Source organism: Eucyclogobius newberryi, unplaced genomic scaffold, assembly GCF_026437365.1.
Source record: "Eucyclogobius newberryi isolate DKJ021-1_F unplaced genomic scaffold, fEucNew1.0.hap1 SCAF_1, whole genome shotgun sequence".
In the NCBI taxonomy this organism is placed as follows: domain Eukaryota; kingdom Metazoa; phylum Chordata; class Actinopteri; order Gobiiformes; family Gobiidae; genus Eucyclogobius; species Eucyclogobius newberryi.
In genome coordinates this window covers 23,461,546-23,485,281 of record NW_027315723.1, presented here as the reverse complement: position 1 = coordinate 23,485,281, position 23,736 = coordinate 23,461,546, and the positions used below count along the sequence as shown (strand labels likewise).

At 38.1% G+C, this 23,736-nt stretch overlaps 1 protein-coding gene and 1 long non-coding RNA gene across 2 annotated transcripts in view; one reads left to right on the top strand and one right to left on the bottom strand.

Moving 5' to 3' along the window:
• opn5 (opsin 5) overlaps window positions 1-23,736 on the bottom strand; it is an 85,477-nt gene that overhangs the window by 20,569 nt on the left and 41,172 nt on the right. Inside the window, exon 3 of the mRNA XM_072440467.1 lies at window positions 5,265-5,384. Coding sequence (XP_072296568.1) covers window positions 5,265-5,384 — 120 coding nt within the window. The remainder of the gene's footprint in view (window positions 1-5,264; window positions 5,385-23,736) is intronic.
• Window positions 18,209-18,893, top strand: LOC140364953 (uncharacterized). The gene is made up of 3 exons (XR_011927747.1): window positions 18,209-18,276; window positions 18,357-18,475; window positions 18,567-18,893. It is a non-coding gene; the product is annotated as an uncharacterized lncRNA (long non-coding RNA).

Below are 23,736 nucleotides of genomic sequence, written 5' to 3'. Positions count from 1 at the left end.
AAAGATCGGTTCAGAAGCCTCTTATGATGACAACAAGAACAAGGCAGTTTACGTCGCCCGGATCGGCGTCACCGGGGCCCCATCCTGGAGCCAGGCCTGGAATGGGTGCTCAATGGTGAGCGCCTGGTGGCCGGGTCTTACCCCACGGGGCCCGGCCGGGCACAGCCCGAAAGAGCGACGTGGGGCCGCCCTCCCGTGGGCCCACCACCCGCAGGAGGATCCATAAGGGGCCGGCGCAGAGAGATCTGGGCGGCAGTCGACGGCAGGGGCCTCGGCGACCAGATCTCCAGACACAGAGACTAACTCTGGGGACATGGAAAACTATATTATTATTTATTGTTTTATGTTGCACCATATCACAATCCTAATATTTGAATTTTGTTCACTGACACTGGCATTAAAGATCGGTTTGGCTCCCAGGAGAAAATACTAAAAAGTGTGATTAATGCTTCAAGTTTTCTGTGGTAATTGAGAAGTAAAGCAACGTGTATCTTTAGTCTGTCTAATGGGAGAATAGAGATAAGTACAAGCATCTGAACAACAAAATGAAACGCTGACTCTAAGTAAAGGAAATATGTCTTTGTTTTCTACATACATATTTGTCTAATTGAAAGTTTATTAGATGTAAAATTAAATGAAAGTCCCAGTAACTGCCATGTTGAGCATACATAATATAAGAGCAATGCTTAAATCCTGAGCATCTGTGAGCACATTTAGCATAACCTCATCACCTAATGCACCATATGCTTCATATCATCCTTAAGCTTTACCCCTCAATCCGGATCAAATTTGGCCAAAGAATGCTTTTTATTAATGAGTACTTTCACAAGCTTATAGACAGGGCCAATATATTAAATTGAGGGTGATTACAAGATGACAGTTAGATACTGCAATGCAACAATCAGCCAGTTGTGTCATAGTATAATGTATTAACGTTTATTCAATCAGGAAAGAACATAACAACATAAATTAAGATATGTCTCTGCTTTTAAATGTAGCCTCTATTTTTATTTGTTCTTAAATGTCTCATAATTGTGTTAATGTTTGTATGATTTGCATGCTGTCATAGTTTTCACTTTGCCTCAGGTCTCCCTTGAAAAAGACGTCTCAATTTCAACCTGGTTAATAAATTGAAACAATTTAACTTTTTAATTAATCTAAGTTTCCACAAATGCTCATTGTGTTGTCTTATTGATCAAGAGACCTCGGTGCACACATGAGTGGTAGAGTGCTTGTCTTCTGATCCAATGATGTGAATACTGCTGTTGTGTCCTTGGGCAAGAGACTTAACCCAATTGGCCCCCAGTGTCTGCGTACATCTGGTGTGTGAATGTGTGTGTGAATGGGTGACTGGTTCCTTGATGTAAAGCGCTTTGAGTGACGGTAGAAAAGCGCTATATAAATGTGACCATTTCACATTTCACATACAAACGGTGATGATGTCATTGGTCTGATTCACGGTACACTTAAAGCAGAACAAAGTAACTCTTGCGATAGAGCTCCCTTGTGAAAAGACAGAGAATTCAGAAGATGTACGAAAATGTTTTTTTTTTTAGAATTGTCTTTCTTTCTGTTGAAGTTGAATCATATACAAAAACATTTCACATTGCCAAATATGAAAAAAAAGAGCCAGGATTCATCAGCAGAGTTGTCTTCAGGTCAATGTCAATAAATGTCAGACATGTTTTCTGCTCAGAGACAGTCACTTCAAATGCCCCAAAATAAATATTTAACCATCACAGACAAAAAATATACGTTCAATAAGGTGAAAATGTTACTTAGTTCTACTTTAAGTCAGTATATCAGTGTTTAATAGAAACAAGAATAAATTACAACAGAGTTTTTAGAGCGAGACTCTGGAGGTGACCGCTAGCACTTTCTCTTTGTTTCTGTGGCCAAAGACGATGATTTCAGTCTTGTCTGAGTTCAGCTGGAGAAAGTTGTTTTGCATCCACAAACTGATCTGTTGGATGCAGTGACAGAGTGAATCTACTGGTCCATAGTCACCTGCCGACAGTGAAACATAGATCTGAGTGTCGTCTGCATAATTGTGATAGTTAATATATAATTATATAATTAATTATGACAGTTTCTACGCAGAAAAAAATTGTTCTAACGGCAGCATGTATAGGCTGACCAGAAGGGGTCCATAATTGACCCTTGGGGCACTCCACAGATCAGGGCCAAGTGGGTAGAGACACAGCTGCCAATTTCAACAAAGTAGTTCCTGTCTTCCAGATAGGACCTTAACCAGTTTAGGGCAGTGCCAGTGATGCCCACCCAGTCCTCTAGTCTCTGTAAGAGGATCCCATGATCGACAGTGTCAAAAGCAGCACTCAGATCTAACAGAATTAAGACTGAGGCTTTGCCCGTGTCAGTGTTCAGGCGGATGTCATTTGTCACCTTGACAAGAGCAGTCTCAGTGCTGTGATGAGGTCTAAAACCTGACTGAAAAACATCAAACGAGTCGTTTATTAAGAGGAAATCTGTGAGCTGTTGGTAAACAACCTTTTCAAGGACTTTGCCCCAGATTAGAGATGGGCCGGTCATGACTCAGTTCAGCAGCATCAAGACTGCTCTTCTTAAAGGTGGGAATGGACGATTTTTTTCAGCAATTTTTTTTATCATATTTCCTCGTGGCGTGGATAAATCATTTGTCCTGCCACGTTTTGACAATAAACAAGCAATCCAAGGGTTGTTCTATAATAATATCATCCATTTTCTGCTCCTCTTTAGAGAATAATAAGAGTCAGATGCAGTATCCTGGTGTCAAGCTTGACGCTCCCTCAAGTAGGTGGATTTACAGTATATGAACTTGATAATATCCATATACAAAAGCACTAGTATTTGCTGAAACTGTATTACATTTTTTTGTTTAAAACTCTCAATCTATATTGTCTTGTTCCTTTTTCCAGGGGACATCCAGTTTCAGTATCGTAGGTTCAACCAGGTTCTCTCCATCTTTACATTTGAAGCAATCATCAGTAAATCCAATGGCATGTCCGTTACAATTTTACGGTGAATTAAGAGAATAAAATATATTATTCTTTACTGATAGAAGAATTATTGTGTTGTCTGGTCACAAGGTTGAGTTGTAGAGTAAGGGAAATTACTTTATGAGAGGGCTTTGTGGAGTCAGGAGGAGGCACACATGGTCTGCGTTACCCCCTCGTATGACCTACAGATGGCCAGTTCAGACTCCGTTCAAATATTGTGCACAAGCAAGAGCCTTGTTTTCAGTGTTGTCAAGTAAAAGAAGGGTAATATGTTCAAAAGTAAAAATAACCCCATTACTGGCATCTAAGTGTGTAACAATTCATACACAAGGCATTTCACACCACAGGAAAAATGCATTTAAATCACAAACAGACAATAAAAGAGAAGATAAATAAATAACTGCACCGCTAAACAAAACAGTTTTTAGCCTAGATTTGAACTTTTTCAGCGTAGAGGCCTGTCACATCTTCAGGAAGACTGTTCCAGAAGTGCACCGTTCAACCTCAGTGATTCCCAAAGTGGGGTCTGGGGCCCCCTGGGAGGCTTCAAAAACACTGCAGGTGGACCTCAAAGGTTGGCACAACAAGCAATTGAGATTAAATCAATATTACATATATTTGGGTAAAATTACTACATGAATACTGCTCTTTACAACTTGAATCATTGATACTAATATATTTAGGTTTCAATTTAAAAGGAAAGGATTATCTATTCTACTAAATAGAGTAATAATATTTTAGTTGTTTAGTCTAATAATTAATAATCAATGGTGCCTTAGTCAACTGAGATTTTACTTGGTAAACTAATTATTAAATTTGGATTTATATCTATATGGGGAAACAGCAAACATAAGAATTTATGGAATGACTTATCTGAAGATTTTGGAGTGAACTATGAGTTTAATTAATCTTAACTATCTCAGATTTAAAATACATTGTTTTCTAGTACTTCTCTGTAAATAGTTTTGCATGAACTCCTTTGTGGTTGTGTTCTTTTGAGTGCAGTTTGGAGCACAACAAACTAAGTAATAATTAGAAGGAAAAAAAAACAAGAACAGGAATAAATTATTGCTGTATATTTGATATTTCATTTGTTTTTAAGTAGGGACACATTTTATGAACAAAACATTATGTCTCCACATCCCTAAGTACTTAATGAGGATTATACTATTGTGCATGTATTACTTTGATGGGGGAAACAGAATGCTTGAGAAAGACCACCTCTGACAAATCAAGGAGTGTTCCCTCCTGTCACAAACTGGTCTGAATTAACATATGGACTCAGGCAAAGCGTGAGCGCACAAAATCTGACTTAACAATGGTAGAACTTCAAAATAGCGTACATTTCAAAAGCTCCAAATAGAGTGAGAATATAGTGAGCAGATAGAATCAACACTTGAGTTATAGTTCGCCTGGAGCATAAATCACTCATGACAGATTTAGGGCATGTTAGTGTTTATATATATATATATATATATATGCCAAGTTCACAATATGGCCTCACTTAATGACTTAAAATGTGTCAATGCTACAATGTGTTGTGTAGCAGTGATACTGCAGTGATACTGCATTTATAAAATAGGAAACATTCCAGGCAAGCAAAAAAATCTCCACCAGAGAAGTTGCATAGTGCAGCTTTAGTTATTGGAGCATCATTAAAATAAAAAAACATGCATGAAAGCATTCTCATATTGACTGTTGAATAACTATAAAAATGGAATACATCATTATAATACACTATAAGTTGATGCTCAAAGGATTAGAACAACATTTTAAAACCTTTATCCAACACCTCTTGTAAGTTTTACAGTGTATTTACATAATATACATAATAAATGCCAAAGTAAACAGCACATGTACAAAACAATAATTTTCAGCATATGGATGACTCATAATATGGTCAAAACTGCAACTACGCAACAACAGAATGTTTGCACAAACAAACTAGTGTCACCCTTCCAAGCATCTTTGATTGATTATGTCTTGACTTAGTTTAATGTCAATACTCAAGCCATTCCACAAGTTCACGCCACAGGTGGGAACAAAAAAAATCTTTCTCACTGTGGACATTTTTCTCATCCAGTGCACCTTTACGTATAACCAGATTATTAGATGTTGCATGCAGGAAAATATCTACCGGTAAAAGTAAACACTGAAAATGAATAAAAGCTATATTTAACAGTTTTTCTAAAATAATGATAGATGATTGACTGATATCATAAAATCCATCAATAGTTCAAAATAATACATATTTAACCCGTGGCTTACCAGATATTCCAAAGTCAAATACTGCCAGGTTAACAGTCATAAACTCAGGAGGCCTCAGTTTGGTCTTGCGTTTGATGCTCATGTATATCACATATCCATTTCCAGTGGCAGACATCACTCCTGCAGAACAAAGACATACAGAGCAGCAAATATTAGGTCACTTTGCATTTTAATATTGTATTCATGTGCAAATAATTCAGTTTGACATATGAAAACACTGAGAAATATTGGGTTTTATTGATTTTTTAAATGTGTGGTCTGTGAGTTTTATTACAATCAGACTCATATTCATGGAGAAATGAGTCTAATGAGGAAGTGAATCCAGATGCGGCGAAACACAAAGACAAACGTGCAGCGAGGACAGCTGCTACATCGAAATGACAATTTCTGGGCCAGACCAGACCCCTCCATCACTACAATGGACCATATATTTACCAACGTAACACTCACTCGATAAGCACAAGCTCAGAAGCAGATGAACCAGATGTGAAGACACAGACACAGGTAAATCAGCTCACACAGAGTCATCAAGGACAGAGGGGACAGTAGGGACAGTTGTGGTATGTTTTCTGTGTTCTGTGTGTGTTTTATTACAATCCAACTCTAACTAGTCCCGCTGCGCAGTCCACGTGGTCCACTGGTGAGACCCCCGGTTCAAAAGACAACCTGCATGTGTAAATATCTCATGTTACAAAGTTGGCACATGCGGCTTATTGACAGGAGCAGCCCATATATATACAATTTCTTGTTTCTTTGTAAATTTCGTGGGAGTGGCTTTTATTCAGGAGCGCTGTATAGCCCAGGAAAGTGTGGTAAATATGTTTTATTGCGGCAAGATTGATGGTGGTTGTAAATTGGAATAGCCAGAGAAAGGCACAGGTTTAGGTAATTTGACTCAAGGGCAAGTTAAACCAGTAGACAGCAACTAGAAAGTCAATGAATAATGGACACATATGAGGAAATGCTTTGAGAACGGTTTGCATTGTATAGTGCTGATTCATATCCAAAGGAAAATAAATTACTTTGCTTTCTCTTGCCATAGTATAAAAGTAATTCAATTTGAGGCTTTCAGATTCTGGAATGAGGTAATGACACATAGGCACAAGAGGCAGTTTTCTCCATTTATTACATGGTATTTGCATAAGAATAATCCAAAACAAAAAATCCACAAATGTTGAAATGGATCAGGGACGAGGGCCAGACATGAAATTGCTTTTACATAAATAAAGCACTTTGGATAAATAAATACCACTCATATAGAATCTGCTATTCAAGTCTACACTTCTGTCCATGTTATACAGTATAATTGATATGTGACAGTAAAAAAAAAAATGTTTACATTCTATCACCTATTCTTTTGTATCTTCACTCAATGAAACCTTAGGCAATTTGCAGAGGGCATTTCATTTGGTTTAAACCTTCCCTTAATGCGGAAAAAAACATGTGATATTGTTGTTCTCTAGAAGTGAGAGAAGAATGTTCCTCCTGTGGTTTGACTCAGTAACTGAAGTTGTAAATGCTTTTAAGTACTTGGCTGTCATAATGATCCTGCCAAAACAGAGAGGGGTGAAATGTGTTGCTACAGATTGGAATTCTTTACGGAGCGCTTTTCAACTCCAAAATCTAATTTCAACACTCTTCTGAAAGAACTGGAAATGCAATCATTGACCTTAACCTATCAATCATAGGTTGTCTGTTCATGGGTTATATTTTATAATAGCATAATATATATACAATAACTTGGCCCTGAAAAAGAGGGATCTCAATGGGACTTCTCTATTTTTTTTCAAGTTACATTATTAGCGATATAGTGACCCAGCTGAAGTTGTGGGCTGCTGCTATCAATAATTAATTCTCCAAATTCGCCAAAACTATGACAACTGGATGTGGAGATGTGAAAGTAAGTACCACTGGGAGTCATGAACCGACACACTTCACCCATGACTGGGGAAGCAATTTATGCCTATTCAAAATGGCACTGATGGGGATGATAACAAACTCATGAATAATTGTGTCACATCTCTCACAAAACAAGAGCAACGCAATGTTCAGCTCATTTTTAAAACCTGAGGATAGACAATAAGAGGATATATCTAGTTTAAATTGTTTCCAGTGACTCTCATGCATCATTGTTTCTGAAATCATATGCAGTTTTGTGTATTTTTCTTTTCTTTTTCTTTCAGAAAGCAATGTGAAGCAGGGTGGATCACTCTCTCACAAACAACACACTTACACCCCAAAACCCATCATACTTGTTCTTTGTTCAATAAAAGGTTTTATATTAAATGCAGATCATCCTAAATGTGCTGCTTTAACGATATACTTCCCAGTTTTAACAATAGCCATTTTACCTGCCCGTATTCTTTATAGGCCAAAAGGATGTTGTGCAGTAGCATCAAAGCATCCTTCCTTTTCCCCAAGGACTTTATACAGAGATAGAGCGCTTACACAAGTGTGTTTCATTATGTCTGAGGAGCAGAGTTTCTCTCTTATTAGTCATGAGCTCACGAAACTAGCCTGTTTTGTGAGCTGGACAACGTCGCCATTACTGTCAAATCAATAGGTTATATACATACACACAATGAGTCAAATGTCAAAAGGATTACAGTAAAGATGGGATGAAGCGAGACCACATTGATTGGATGGAGTTCATTTAGCAATTTTGGCTTTACAATGTTTGACTTTCATCATATATTTTTCATTGGGGGTTTTGGGATTAGAAGCCTGAAAGTGTGGGTTCCCCTGGACTAGAGGAGTCTGCTGCAGACTCCACACAGATTTCACACCACCTACTTGTCTTTTCCTTTGCTCCTGAGACTCTTTTCATTAAATCATACCTTATCACAGTATTTCTGCTCCTTTGAATCCTTAAAATCTTTGATGTAGAGGAGAGCTTCTTAGCCAGTTACCTGTCATTACTTTGACTAAAGCTGCCGTGTTGTTTTATTCAGCCTGTCTAAGGCCAGCTTCTGTGATCATGATATTTTTCACCTTGTAGAGACACAGGTGCCTGCCTATAGACTCACATAATCCCACTTACCCATGCGCCGACACGCTACATGTGCATGAAACTGAACTACTCTGGTGGGCTGCTGTGGGGAAGCTTGTAAAAGAAGTAGGTAATTTACATTCATCTCTAACTTATATTGGTTAAGGGTTAAATCGATGAATCTAGTTGAGAAGCTCAATTATGGGAGAAAGACAATTTCAACATTATTCTTAAGATGTACGTAAGTGTACATTTTCTGATGAGATCTCATTGCTTGGCCTGGAATGTTCCACAATATGCACAGTAGGTAAAATCCTCCAGCTGAAGTGTTCCTGGCTCTCTGGACTGTGGCGCTCACTACTACTACTCTACTAATTCAAGCCCAATGGAAGTAATCTGTGAATTTTATTGTAATCTATCATGTTATATTTGTATTTATTGAGTTTTATTGCAGTCTGAGAAGCACATTGTGACTGTGGTCTGTGAAAAATGTGACAAATGACAAATCTAAGCTCAAAACAGTTGTGTTTAGCTGTGCATGAGCCGAGTGCACCAGCTGGTTGTAACTTAAATCCGGCCTAACCCTTACGCTACGCCAAGTGCACTAGCTCAATTTAACACCAATCGTAGCTGTGCCTGGTCTCGCAAGAAAACAGAGGATTCTGAGCTTGTTGCCTGAAAACATCATAGACTCTCCAGGAGTTGTGTATTACATCTATTTTTGTTTTTATTTTTTAAAGCTGCTTCTTTAGCTTGAAGCTACAGGGGCCTTTATCCAAAATCAGAATCAATATCAGAAAAGGTTTATTGCTAAGGAACAGAATTCACAAACATAGACTTGCGTTGGTGATACGGTGCAAAAATCAACCTATATAGATCTGCTGTAGGACTAAAATAAAATAAAAATAGGCTTACTATGTACACAAAATTTGAATTTACATATGTAGTGCAGAAAGTGAACAGTGCAGTGACTGTTTAAATTATAGCTAACGTGACAGTGTTTAAGAAATGTTCATGAGTCCTAGGGCAGAGGGAAAGAAACTGTTCTTGTGGCGGGAGGTTCTGGTCCGGATGGACCGTAGCCTCCGGCCTGATGGGAGTGGCTCAAATTGTCCATATCCAAGCTGTGATCCGACCTACACGTCCCATTGTCCTGGAGACGTGCAGGTCCTGCAGAGATGAAAGTCTGCAGCTGATCACCTTCTCAGCAGAGCACACAATGTGCTGTAGTCTCTGTTTGTCCCTGGCTGTGGCTCCAGCGTACCACACGGTGATGGAGGAGGTGAGGATGGACTCAATGATGGCCGTGTAGAACTGTATCATCATCTGCACTGGGAGCTTTGCTTTCCTCAGCTGCTGCAGGAAGTACATCCTCTGCTGGGCCTTCTTGTTTAGTTTTGCTCTTGTTTTATTTTATAGTCCATAGATGTGACAAGAAGCACATTTGTGGACGTGTCTGTAAAACAAAGGGAGCTCGAATTGTGCTGCCAGCACACGGGACAAACCCGAGAGCTCACGGGAGAACGTGGGGAGAAATCACCACATTCACGCTGAATCAAAGGGGACAGAGCCGCTCTGGGGCCTGTGGGAGAAGCTGTGCCGAACAAGGTCACATGGCGCTTCTCGGTCTAACGCTTAGTGGCCACACTTCTCTCATGTTGTCCCTGCCTTACGCCTGCTCCACACTGGGCGTAAAAGTTAAACCTGGGCATAGCACACAGAAAACAAGCTGGTGCACTTATCCTAACTATATATCTTAACTTTCAGATTTAAGGTGGACGTAGCTTAAAGGAATAATAGAGGATTTTTTAGCGCCAAATCTGAGTCGCCAAATTTCCTCGTGGCGTGGACAACCGGGTGGTTAATTCACATGTCAATCATAGGACGCACACCTGCAGCCTCATTCTGGCTCGTCCCCAGCATAGCAGAACGTTTCCCTGGCTGCGCATGCGTGGTTGATATGCCGCTGTGTGTTTAGCGAGTTCCTTCAATGTACAGTACAAAATGAGGACAGAGAAAGACTGTGTTGTTTCAAATTAAAATCTACATCGCAAAAATAAATATTTATCATAGTTTTACTTCCGTAAAGATTTTTTTATTTATGAATTAAGATGCTCCTAAATGCAAAGGTGCCTGTACTGAATACACAAGACCGAGGAGCTAGGGTTGGCCAGAGTTGGCATTATTCCACAAGCCCCTCTGGGAACAGCCATACGATATAATCCTTCTTCTGGTGTTTTAGTTAACCGTTTCTAAAATGTTTTAGATGACCTGCTGACCTCTACACTGACTAAAAAGCCGTTTTCAGTGCGATAACAATGGAGATGCCAATCAATGTCAAAAAGAGTAAACATTGGGCAGGGCATAATAAGGAGGGCACTGAACCAATTGGGACAGAGGGAGGAGGAGCCAGGCTTGAGAGCAGTCCACCAATAACAGGTAATGTCTCCCACAGCCAGATTCAAATGCACACAAGGCAGATGAGCTTGAGGACGAGCTTGAGGCCTGGGCCGTAACACACATGTATGATTGGAGCAATAGTTGTAATCACGATTGAAATGTGATTATTTGCATGTCTATATTCAGTTGTTTGCAGACCAGGCCTCTTTGCATTAGTCCCTTTTCTTTATATTTCATCGCCAAATGGTAAAGACCAGACATTTTTTAGAGAAGGAAACATAAATGTGGGGCCATTTCTCTTTTTTGTTTTGTCTTGGGTCTATAATAACTGTTGCCTTTTTGTATGTTTTTTAATGTAGAGAACACACAGCAAGCGTGTGCAGTAATCAAAGCTTTTTTTTGGACAGGCTGCACTGCCACTGTCCATATATTTCCATGTTAAATCTATTCCAATGAGAACAGAAGAATGATCAGATTGAACACACAATCTCTCCATTGCCCATAATATCATTGGTTTTGTCAATAGGACCATTTTCTACATCTGGCTTTATCTGATTCTCATCTCTATATGGCATTTCTCAGTTTATGAATAATATTCACACAGCTTGTTGGAACGGCGGATGGCAAAGTGTTTATCAAGAACTTGGACTGGCAGAAGCATCTGAGTCCCTTCTTCAGACGGCTTCCAAAAATCAAGAGTTATCAGCACTTCAGGTATTTATGTTGAAACTCTCACATTGTGTTAAAAAAAATGTGAAATAGTTTGCCATTTCTTAAATGTCCTGTTATTTGTTTACAGCGTTGATGCCAAGAGACCAGGTGTGGTGCTTGCGAAAAGTCACTGTGAAGCAGAACCAGTGGAATTTCAGCTACTACGCAATTCAGCAGTTCTGCCTCCGGTTGACAATCTCCATGTCCTGGTCCCACCTGGACTGGACATTGACAGGCAGACTTATCTGCATGAAAAAATCAGGCCTTTCTGTGCTGACGAGGCAAAAGACATCACATGCCCAGCGCCGAGAGTCACAGCACAGAAGAGTGCACAGACGAAGAAGAGGATGAGGATGTGATCTCTGATGTAATTGGACTCTGGTGTACATATCATATCTATTATCTCATATCTCATATATTCAAAGCCATGGACCCGTTGCAGTTCATATACCTGGCCCTGGCATCTGTTTATAAGAGTTCTTCTATTAAGAGTGTTTTTTAAACTTCCTATAAGTTACTGTCCTTTCCCCCTGTATCTACTGCGTTGTAACATTAAAGGCTATCTTATCTTATCTTATCTGTTGTTGTTTGTGTTGCACTGAATCACCTGTGAATTATGTTTATCGACAAATGGCAATAAACCCTATTCTGATTCTGATTCTGATTCTTTGATGCTATTCAGGGCCTTTTGTAATCCAAGTATTTCCATTTTAATATAGTAACTTCTAATTCTGATTCAAGTCCAGTTCACATCAATAACAACACTCCTCTTGAGTCTTCAGTGACAGCTGTAGGGGAAGGTGGTGTCAGTGTGACAGGGGGGAGGGCTTATCTCAATGAGATGCAAATGAGCCCCCCTGTGACTCTGGGCTCACTCAGGTGAAAATCTTTAGAGGCCGTTTTCTCAGTGAAAGTTGTATACATTCAAATGACCACAACTTACTCAAATATGATCAGATGTGCATGAGTGAGACATCATTGGAAAGCTTTGAATTCACACTTTCAGAATCTGTGAATAACGCAAAATGTCTCCGGGTAGACATGTACGTGCTTTATCCACGGTCAGACACATATATGTATCACCTTTGTGCATAGAATTCAAGAGCCAATTGGGCGCAATCATCAGCTAGCATGCAACGTGCTATCGGCAATTTCATTTTTAGCCGTTCCCGACGCTGGAAAACATACTACACAGAGAGAGAAAGGGTAAGTAAAACAAAGTAAAACAACCCTTTCCATGCTTTGAAAAATCCGAGGCAAAGCAGTCACATCTCCATGGAGACTTAAAAATACAGTATCTATCTCTATGGAGACAAGCAGATGATGCCACCAAGCGAAGTTAATGGTCAGAGGTCTCATTTATAAAACTTAGAATTCTTACTGAAAATATTATATGAAATAACTTCTACAAACTTCTCTTCTCTTGGTTTAAATCGGTTTAAATAAATGTGTATTTTTATAGATCACAAACACGATACAGAAATTCACATTCACAACATTTCAAAAAATAAGACCCCAGATCCTATCCAATAGTGCAAGAAGTAGTGGTCTCCAGAGTAGTTTCCTAGTGGAGGCATATGAAGTAATACACTGCAAATTTCATAAAACTAACCAAGATTAAGTCACTTAAATCTAGATAAAAAAGCTTACTTATCTTGTTTTGAGAATTTTTCACTCATTAAACGCTAAATGTGTAAGATTATTAAGCTTATTTCAAGAAAATATATATATTTTTTCTTATTTAGTTTTTAAATCTATAATCTAGTAAGAATACATGCAATACAAGCAGAACAAGTTTTCAGACGTTAAAAATAGGAGCCTTTCTTAAAACAAGAATATTTTAGGTACAATAACTTTTTTTTCCTAAAAATAAGAATGTGACATCCATAACATTTTAATATGCATTTATTGAATGCTTAGGCACATAATTTCAAAACCACTACAAATAAGGTAATAAACAGAACCCTTACAATATCCAAATCATCTTTAATTTTTACTACAATGACATCTTCAAGGTTATATTTTGTCATAACGTACACACAGCTGTTGAAATTGATTGGATAATATGATGTATAGTCAAGAAGTTTTTCAACATCTGTCAGTTCTGTTGCTTGCGCAAGGTTAGGTACAGCAATTTCATATGCAATAAAATCTGTTTAAACCCATTGTTTCATAAACCTGGTATTCAAAGCAATATAACGCACAGTTAACAATGAAATTTTTTTTTACAAGCCCAAAGGTGGGAATTGAACCATTTGCAGAGATGATTATCAGAGACCTATCACAAATGTATTTGTTACCATACAGAACAAGCCACTTCACCCTCACTGCATGTTGTACATTGTCCATCCCTAAGAAATCTCTAACTTTTGTTCTGACATGTTCAATATTAGCAACTTCTGAAACAGGACCCAATTCTTTCTCATGTAAAAAAATCGGGTGCTCGGTGCCTGCTTCATTTTGACAACATTCCAATAACTGATTGTGATTTACAAGGGACTTACACACATTCTTAAAGTTCAGTTTGGAAGACCATTGTTTAAAGAAACAGTGTTTAGACTCAAATCTCATGCACATATGCCTTATAACAGGTCCCAGAGACATCATCTGAGAAGGTAGATGCAGCATGTAATGTTGCTTTGGGATTATATTATTTTCTGGGAAGAGTTGTCTAAATAGCTTGAGATGATCTTCTATCATTTGTTTCAGTTTTAACACAGTTTTAACACAGTTTGTACAGACACAACATGGGCAAAAAGTATTTTTACAATTTCAATTAAATCCAAAATAAAACGGACATGGGGATTTTTCTCTACACTGTCCAAGAGGAATGGCAAAATCTTTATCAATATCAGCATTTGCCCAGATGATTGTTTGAGTTTATTGTCATTTGAGGCTAATGTAGCAACACTTATTGGAGAGGACTTATCACGCACGTCTACTGAAGAAAAAGGAAATGTCTGCATCGCTGCATTAAACATGTCCAACTCCAACTTTCCAGAGAGAATAAGGTATTTCAACACACACTTAATTTCCATAGGTGCTACACCTTCAAGAATAATGTGCATAATATTCTGTGGCATTTGCTCTATTAGATTAAAACCTGGAAAATCAACCAACTTGCTTTGTCGGTTTATGCCATAGTTTTGAGGGAGGATTTTAAGAATTCAGTGCTAGCCCTTTCGATTTCGATGCACTGCCTAATGTGTCGGTCCATTGTCCTTTTAGTGAAGCTCCTTTCATTAAAGTTTACATTCACAATGACGACATTTGCTGTATGCAAAACCAACTCCTTCCTTAAAACCTGCAAGCTCATGCTGGGCAAGTGTGTCACCGCACACAGCGACAACTGCACCAGTTAGGTGAAATTGCCCATTCACAGTATCAATATTTATTCCATTGTACAGCAACTTCAAATCCTGGTCTATTCTAGTTAATATAACATCTACCCCGCACTCATCAATGTCCTTTGCCTTCGCTATTGCAAGGAGTCGGATTGATGCAAGCTTTGACCTAAACTTTGGGTCTATGTTGCCTAAAGTGTAATAAAACATTAGTAATTTATTTACTGCTGCATGTGAGTCCAGTGGATTACAAATTTCAATCTCATCTGAGTACAGTATCACTTGTAAAGCAGATTTCTTTTTAGAAAACAATGGATGGGTTTTGAAAATGCTTCCATCATTAATGTCATATACAAAACTGTCTTTGGGGCAACTTTGTGGACTGGTGTTGAGCATTTCAAATATTTTTGAGTTAGACAACAGCTGTTTAAGACTTTCAATAAGCGGGACATAGTAGAAACACTTGTTTTTGATTGCAAGAACCCTTGATTCTCCCTTTTTAACTCTGCAGGCATACTTGGAAATGATAATCTCCTCAGGTGTGACAGGGTTACAAAGCTCCTGCATTGCTCTGTCCTGCATGTTCGCTGTGGAAAATACGGCAAAAGGATCTTGAAAGTGATCCAGTGTTGATAGAACCTCTTCTTGTAAATGTTCAATGTTGGAATGTCTTTCAAAGGCAGTCCTGATGTTCTCTCTTAGGGAACTCAGAAGTGCCACTTGATACTGCTGGATGCCTGAGACAATGTTGTTAACGCTTCTCTGAAAAACATACAATCATTGAAAAAAATAATCTTAAAAAACAAACATAACATCTCAATAAAAAAAAAAAAAACATAACAAGGTAGACAACAAAATATCCTTCATCAAATGAATTAATACATTTTAATATTATACTCTCTTTGTTTAGTATAAAAATGATAAAGCGTGTTCTTCATCTTTTCACCAATATAGGCCAAACAAATGAACTAAAAAAATTAACTAGCAGCAGCTATAGATGTATTGGCAAGATATACAATTTGAATTATTAAAACCAGATTTTTTACCTGCGTGTGTAAAAATCTGATCGTAAGATCGCAAAATATTTACCTAGGTAATTTATTCTGACTATTGCACATTGTCCTACTTTTGTTCTGAACTTGACTCTACTTTAATTTCTGTGGAACTATGCATAACCACATTTTTTTTATACCTGCCATGCTAGTATCAAAATATAAGAATGGCCATGTTTTTATGTTTTTACATCACATTGACATGACTCCAAATATGCCTGGTAAAAAAATAAAAACAAATCTTACCTGAGATAGGTGGCATTGCTCCCGCACACCAATAGCAAATGCAGCAGCACATCTGGCAAGATCCATAGTTGCTCTTCCACTCTACAGAACGGGGAAAAAGTATTATAGTTAGTCCAGCATTACTATTCTGTAAAACCTCAATCAACCAAAGCCAATATTTTAATTTTGTCAATTTGTTCATGCAAGAACCTGTACCTGAAGCACGCAACGTTAAGAGGAGATGGAAAAAAGTTCTATGAGCACTGGGTAACCATGGTAACCATGCACTGCACGCCCAACCAACACCGTGTTGATGGTGTACCTCTCTAGACCATTAATAAGGCCACTATAATAAGGCCACTAAAGGCAAAGGACTCGCTCTCTCACCTCAGGAGCGCTCACAGATCTGAGGCTCATCGCAGGCCAGAGCACTCTGTGCGCAGTGACAAACACAGCATACGTACCAATGCAAACATGTAGGCTAGATTTCATACAAATAGCCCGTTTTGGGGGTCTCCAGGAGAATTGTTACGCAAAGACATTTATTTACTAAAGCGTCTCGACTCGAAATAACGGAACAACTGTACTCCGTATTGCGCATCACGAATAAAGTAATCATAAAATCATAAATCGTTACATTACCTGATTCTGACATTGATCTTCCACCTCCACAAAACTTCCCGGTGGCTCCTGTTGCTCCAGCGTTGCAGATGAAGCAGACGCGGTAGATGGCGTGTCCGCTCCGGGTACAGCGCGCACCTGCTCCGCCCCGGACCTTGTTTCGGTACAGTCTGAAAAAACAACTGTACCAAAGTTTTCTCGTCCTATGGCAGCTGCGTTGGATGTGGTGGTCAGCCATCCTCTTGGAGGGTTCCCAGTAGCTAAATAATGCGAATGCGTGCGTCGGAGATGGTAATAAAAGGAGTTGAAAACACGATATTCCTCGGCGCATCCATCCACTCCACAAATGACGCGGAAGTCTGGGCTCCGACCATGTGCAGTATTAATACAGTATATTATAATAAATCCATGTGCAGTATTAATATGACTTAAAAGGGACACACACCTCCAACAGGCCATGATATCCCAAAAGCAGAAAATCACTTTTGTAGATAAATCTGTCGTGTCTTCTTCTCAAATTTGTTTGAATGGAGAATAATCTGCCGCGCTGGGTTTGGACAATACCAACAAACACCGTGGGATTATTAAAATAAGAAGGGGAAATAATGAACAACAGTGACCCGAAAGCGCATACAAAATAAACGACAGAAAAAACATAAATATGTATATCAAGCATGTTTTATTAAAAAAATGAAACAACGACATAGATTAATTTAGTTTATTTAATGCATTTTGTCAGTGGAACATTCCGGCGGGATCAAGCGGAAGCGATGACTTTGACTTGGTCAAGGCCACTCAATAAAGTTTATTTAGTAATGCAGTATTGTTACCATGTTTTATATATTGTACGTCCCATATAATATTATAAAAATTGCATGTATATTTTTGGAGATCGTAAATTGCAAGGTGGTATGAATTTGTACAAAATCAATGTTACACCCCCATGGCCATTTCCAAATGGTTGTGACCCAGAGCGATCTGCGCATCGATCTTGCGCATCTTGCGTCATCAGTCAGTCGAGAAAAAAATGGTCGATTTGGGAACACGAGGTAAGGTTTTTGTAATTTCTCTTTTATATTAGTCAAATAACTAATGCTTTGCAAGAATTGAAAAGTGATACAATTTTGGTCAAATCATGGATAGAGCTGCAATACAAGAATTTTTAAGCATAAATTGTGGCTAATGTAGAAGGCTTACAGATGCTAGTTAGCTTAGCAACTATTGCACTTAGCTAGCTGCGTTGGCGCCACATTGGACCACAGAGTGTCCACACAGCACATTTGTATAAATTAGGTATAATACAGGAGTGAAATTTTCAATGTGTTTAAAGAAAATAAAATTTACTCTTTCATTTTATTTGAAACGCTGGTGGGGTTATTTCTTGGCATGCTAATCAAGTCTTCAAAACGTTGCTTATATCATGTAGCTGAAACTAATGACTCAAATAAAAAGCATTTTAGATATTTGGACTTTGTCAGAAATTGTATTACTTGGTGGCCAATCTTTAGGTTTATTTTAAGTTGTTAGTTTACTTTGGTAATTGAACTAACTTAATTTAATTAATTTAGCATTAATGTTTTCTATAGTAATAATCATGAATCATTTAATTTGTTTGACAGGTGATAAAGCCATGGAGAAACTGGATGATGTCACAGTATCTATCTTAAAAGGTAACGTAAAGTATATTGTCTTGGTGTCTACATGCTCTACATTGTATGAACAATGTATGTTGTCTTTTTGTCGTAATTAGCTGCCAACATTGATGAGAGCTTGCTTTCAACACTGAGTCGTGATGATCTGAGGGACCTTTTGCTTGGGCCAGAGCATTTCAGAAGAAGGAAACAATTGTGGTCATTATTCAATCCAGAGGTATTTATTATTTTGTTAAAACATTTGGTTCTACAAATGTGCATTATGTTTAGTACTTGCAGTTCATTGTTTGTTTATTTCTGTAACACAGCAAGACCATACTGTTTCTGCAAAGCAGGCTTCGATTATCCCTCAGACCACTGCTTCTCCCAATACAACCCCATTGAAGACCCTGCAGCTCCCCTGTCCACCGGAATATGTGGTCTACACCGATACTGAATTGGAGCAGTGCCGAAAGAACTACTGTGACATGGCCAGCACTGGCACGGAAGAGTGTATCATGTCTAAAGAGTTAAGATGCAGGCTGGTGAGGAAGACCATTACAAGTATGGTGTCTCTACTTAGAGCAAGCCCCGGTCAAATGGTCCAATATCCCTCCAAAACCGATGTCACTGCAATGGCTAAAAGAATCGTGGAATACTACTCTGCTGCAGGACAAGGATGACTGCACAAAATATGTATGTATGATTCTTTTTGTTTTTGCTTTTTAGACTAAATGTTGTTCTTTTTGGTGCAACCATGAAAATAATTTACAATTTGTTTCCAGGGGAGCATTAATGCCTACCTGCTAAAAAGATTGCAAAATATAAAATCCCCAGTTAAAAAGCAGGATCCGACACCTGAGAGAGGCCGGCCAAAGAAAAGGCGGATTGACTTCTTGAGTGACAAAGAATTAAATGAGGAAAAGGCAGATTATGATGCTGATGCTGATTCCAGTGGGACATCGACCAGTGGGGCATCAACCATTCTGCTTTCACCAGCCAGCAATTCTGATGATGATTTTAATTCAAATTCATGTAAGTACCCTACAGTATGTAACATACTCCATACACAAAATCTGTTAAACAATATTTTCTTGATAAGCATTATTTGACCATATTTGGATAACTCAAAATGCATTCTTGTCAAACCATATCAGTAAGGTAAAACCTGAAGTCAGTTCTTTTGCTAATTTACTGCGCAAACTTCCGCCCTAAATTCTTGCAGTGGAGGATATTTTATCATTTTATTACATTTTTAACAAGTCCTATCAGCTTTCAATAGTAAATTAAAATAATAGTTGACTGAAATGTTCTTTGATTTTTCCATTTTAGTGGAAGAGGATAGTCTGCTGATACAAGTCAGGCACTACAAAACACTCCAGGAAATGTATAGGAAGCCAAAGCCAAACCAAGATGCGGTGTCCCAGTTATTGGATCTTGAGTTTCAGGCCAGAAGGGCATACATTGACTCAAATGCCACCAGAGAGGAGAACAGAGCTGCCCAAATCTTGGAAGCATATCCATGTTTCAAGGAGCTTCATAATGTAAGTTATAAAAAGTCAGATTTGATTTTACTGTTGCACCAAATAATCTTTTCTCATTTCAGGTTTTGGGTGAGCTAGGCAGGATTTTGGACTCATCCAATGATAAATTCCTGGATCAAGTTCGACAGAGATGGGGGGAGTTCTGCTCCAGAGTCCACTTTTATGGGGTGTCTAAAAAAGCAATGAAGCCACCTATGATGATGGAACAAAGTAAGTTTTATTAGTGGCTTTATTTATACCTCAAATTTACTGTATGTAATTTTTTTTTTAGTTTTTGTTACAGCTGATGCCCACATTGCGTTGAAGGCGCTACCAGCACTCTTTCCCTCTTCAGCGCTTCCGCCCCAAAAAATGGGGTGTGCCAGTGAGGCTTTATTGCACAGCCTTAAGGTAAAATGCTTTTTATAGAGTTGCATTAAGAACACACTAACAGTTGACATTTACAACACCCAGATAAAATGTATTGTTTTTCTGTTTAATAGCCTTCAGAAGACCCCCATGTTTTTCTACAAAAGAGAACTCTCTCCTGTCCTGTACTACTTTTCGATGGTTGCAAGTGCATCATTGCGGTGGGCAATACACCAGTTGCAACATTAGATAAAGAACAGCTTGGTGAGGGGGTAATTTATCTTATGTCTTATTATTACACTTTCCATCTGACGTACCCCAAATGTGTGGCAACCTTACTGTCTGTCATTCAGACAGAAGTACTTCAGGATGCCATTCATGAGAGCGACACCACCTCCTCATACAAAAAAGCCCTGGCAGAGTGGCGTGATTTCATTGGATAGTAGTGCTGTATTTTGGAGATGGAGGAAGGGGATTTTAGAGTGTCTGTTTTTCTCTTCATTGTTTTTTTGTATTTGTTGAAATTGCAGCTTTGTTCTAAAAGCGTTCACATGCAAGATTTAGGTGAGCAAGTTTAAGGTCTTTGCTTTGTGAATGTTTGTGCCACAAAATGTTTTTGCAACAGTAAATCTGTGTGTCCATTACAGATGTAATTTTATACTTAGCTATGGCACTGGATTGTTCAAGATTTTGTCAACGTGTACAATATTTTAGAAAATAAAGATTGACACTCATTTTGAGTTTCTTTTACTTTTTCTTAAAATAAGCAAATTAAGAATTTAAGATTTATTTGCTAAAATTAAGTATAAATAAAACTAATAAAAAGCTTTATATTCTAGTTTTAAGATTTTCTACCTTAATTTGCTGCTTACAATTAGTGTTTTATGCTTAATTTTAGATAATTTAATTTGGATTGTTACTTAGAATAAGTGTTTTTAGCTAATTTTAAGAGTTATACCCACTTAGAAAAAAAGTCTTATTTCAAGAATTCTTGATAAGTAAAATTCACTTACCCCACTGGCAGATAATTTCACTTAATTCAAGTAGATTTTCCCCTAAAACAAGTGTATTTTTCTAGTTTTAAGGTGGTGTAAATTTGCAGTGTATGTATTTGTTTTTTTTGTTTTTACTTGCCCCTGATTATCTAAGAGAGCTCATTCACTGGCATGTCTTCATGACCAGTCCAGATCTGTTAGAGATTCAAAAAACACAATTTAACATTGAACATCCGTCCAAGTCCATGGCCACTTTTAAAAAGAGCAAAAAAACTCTTTAGGAAGGCATTCCCTGAGTATTTGTAATTATAAGACTTAAATGAATCTTCTTCTTGCAATTACGGTTTGTTTTTCACGGTTGTTGTTTTAATCTGTTTGTATTCTATTACTGTTTGTGATATGTTCTGCGAAGAGCTTTGTCAACCTTTTCATAAAAGGCGCTCTACAAATTAAATGTACTTAGACTGCCCCAAATAAATTGTCTGTTTGCTGTAACCTGAGTCAACATTTTTCAAGTGGATTGGTCGGTAGGCAAATTCTTATTTTTTTTTACTTTGAAGGCAAAAAAAAATCAAAATTTTGCCATTTTTTGAGTCGGAGTGACCATCAGGGGTCAGGCTTCAACAGTCAATGACGGAAAAACGACTCGATCAACCCAATCGGGAGACTAAATCTCACGATTTTAAGATATTTCAATCGACCTTTTGTACGCCGCTATACTTTATTTTGGTAGCGAAGGCGAGCGGAGGGAACATGCGGGGGACACGGGCGCTGCCATGTTTGTTGTGATGACGCTACTGGGCGTGTGTCAATCCCAGAATGCATTGCGTAAGTCAAATTTCACACCGCGATAGAGTGTGACATAACTATGGACACGTCAGTGGCGCCGACAGAGTCAAACTAACAATGACAACTGACAATATAATGACATCTATGTGCATTCTGTTTTGTTACAGAAGCATGTGTAGGATTGGATGTGAAAATGCACATACATTGGGCGGTGCGTTATCAGTCCTTTGGGATGAAAGATAGGTTTGCCAACGTGATAAAAATATTACACACGGCGGTTTAGGAAAGACCAGTCGGTGAGTCGGCGAAAAAATACAAGATTTTGAAGTTTTTTCAACAAAATGCTGATATTTTTTTTCCAGTCGGCTAGTTTCACTGGGTCGGTCGGGTTACGGCAAACAGACATATTATTTTGCTCAGCCTTACATCAATCTATGTGCAGGACTTTCAATGGCATTCAGCTACATCAGTAAAATATAGCAGTATAAACATGTATAGGATGAAGAATACCTGTAAAAGTGATACTTTATGGTTAGCGAGCAGCTGCAACACTGCAGTTGGACGGCTGTTGTCATGTGTCGATAAGAATAGACTTTCTATCACACTCCCCACTGCTCACTTGATCCCTTGAACCACCTGCGGCCAAAATTGTTCAGCATAAGATAAGATAAGATAATCCTTTATTGTCCCACATGGATGTGGAGACGTGAAAGTAATCGCCATGTGACTCATGAACTGACACTACTAACCCTCTCAGCACCGGGGAAGCAATTTATGCCTTGTCAGAACTGCACTTGAGATAACAAATTAATTTATACATAATTGTGTCACGTCTGCCAAAAGTGCCGGGATGCAGGGAGGGAGACGTATTAGAGCGCAAAACAAGAGCAGTGCAATGTTCAGAGTGAAATGCTAGTGTTGGTAAAATTGTTTGTCTGTTTATTTGTTTTCTGATAAGCATTGCAAATACAATTTCATTTGTAATTTAAGTTTTGAAACATAATAGGATTTTGTTCGAAGTTAAGACTAACAGAATATATGAATACAAACTCCTGCGCAATATATTGCAAAAGTATCGATATCAGTATTGCAGCAAACTAAATACATTCCAAGAACATCATCCATCAGACCAAATTTTCCTTTTCTATTAATACTGATTCAGTCAATTAGAATCTGTTGACAACCCTAGTTAAAATGCATATGAAAATGTTGCAATAACATCAATATTCTCTCAATAATTAACAGTGATATTGAATATTGCATTATTGAACAAAATTGTGAAGCCCCACTGCTGAACTACAGAACAAGACTGTCATACATGTTTATAGAGGTCTAAACTACTGGGTTAGCAATGATTACACACCCACAGGCGTTTCATGCAATGCATCAATGATTCAAGACTGCCATCATCTCCTGGAGTGACAGAGACATATTTTTGTTAATTGTAGAGATGGTACGAGATATTGCTGTTCTGTAACAGTTTGTAGTATATAGATTAAATAAAAGATGGTCATGTTAAAATACAGTTTTACACTTAACTAAACATACTATTATAGCTTGTGATCTTGTAAATACTAATTCTGTCTGACTGATATGGAGAGTGGAGTATTTTCTCCTCATCACACAAAATAAATATTAATCTTGGCTGCATCAAGTCATACCTTTCAGGATACAGCAGAGTGCATATTTTAATTAAAATGACATCCGTGCACAACCTGGAGGGATAATTACGTTCTTATTACCGTGTCAGAGTGCACTTATGTCAGTTGAATATTCCTTTCAAAGTGTACTTAGTAATAATACATGGGCTTTATAATAATTAT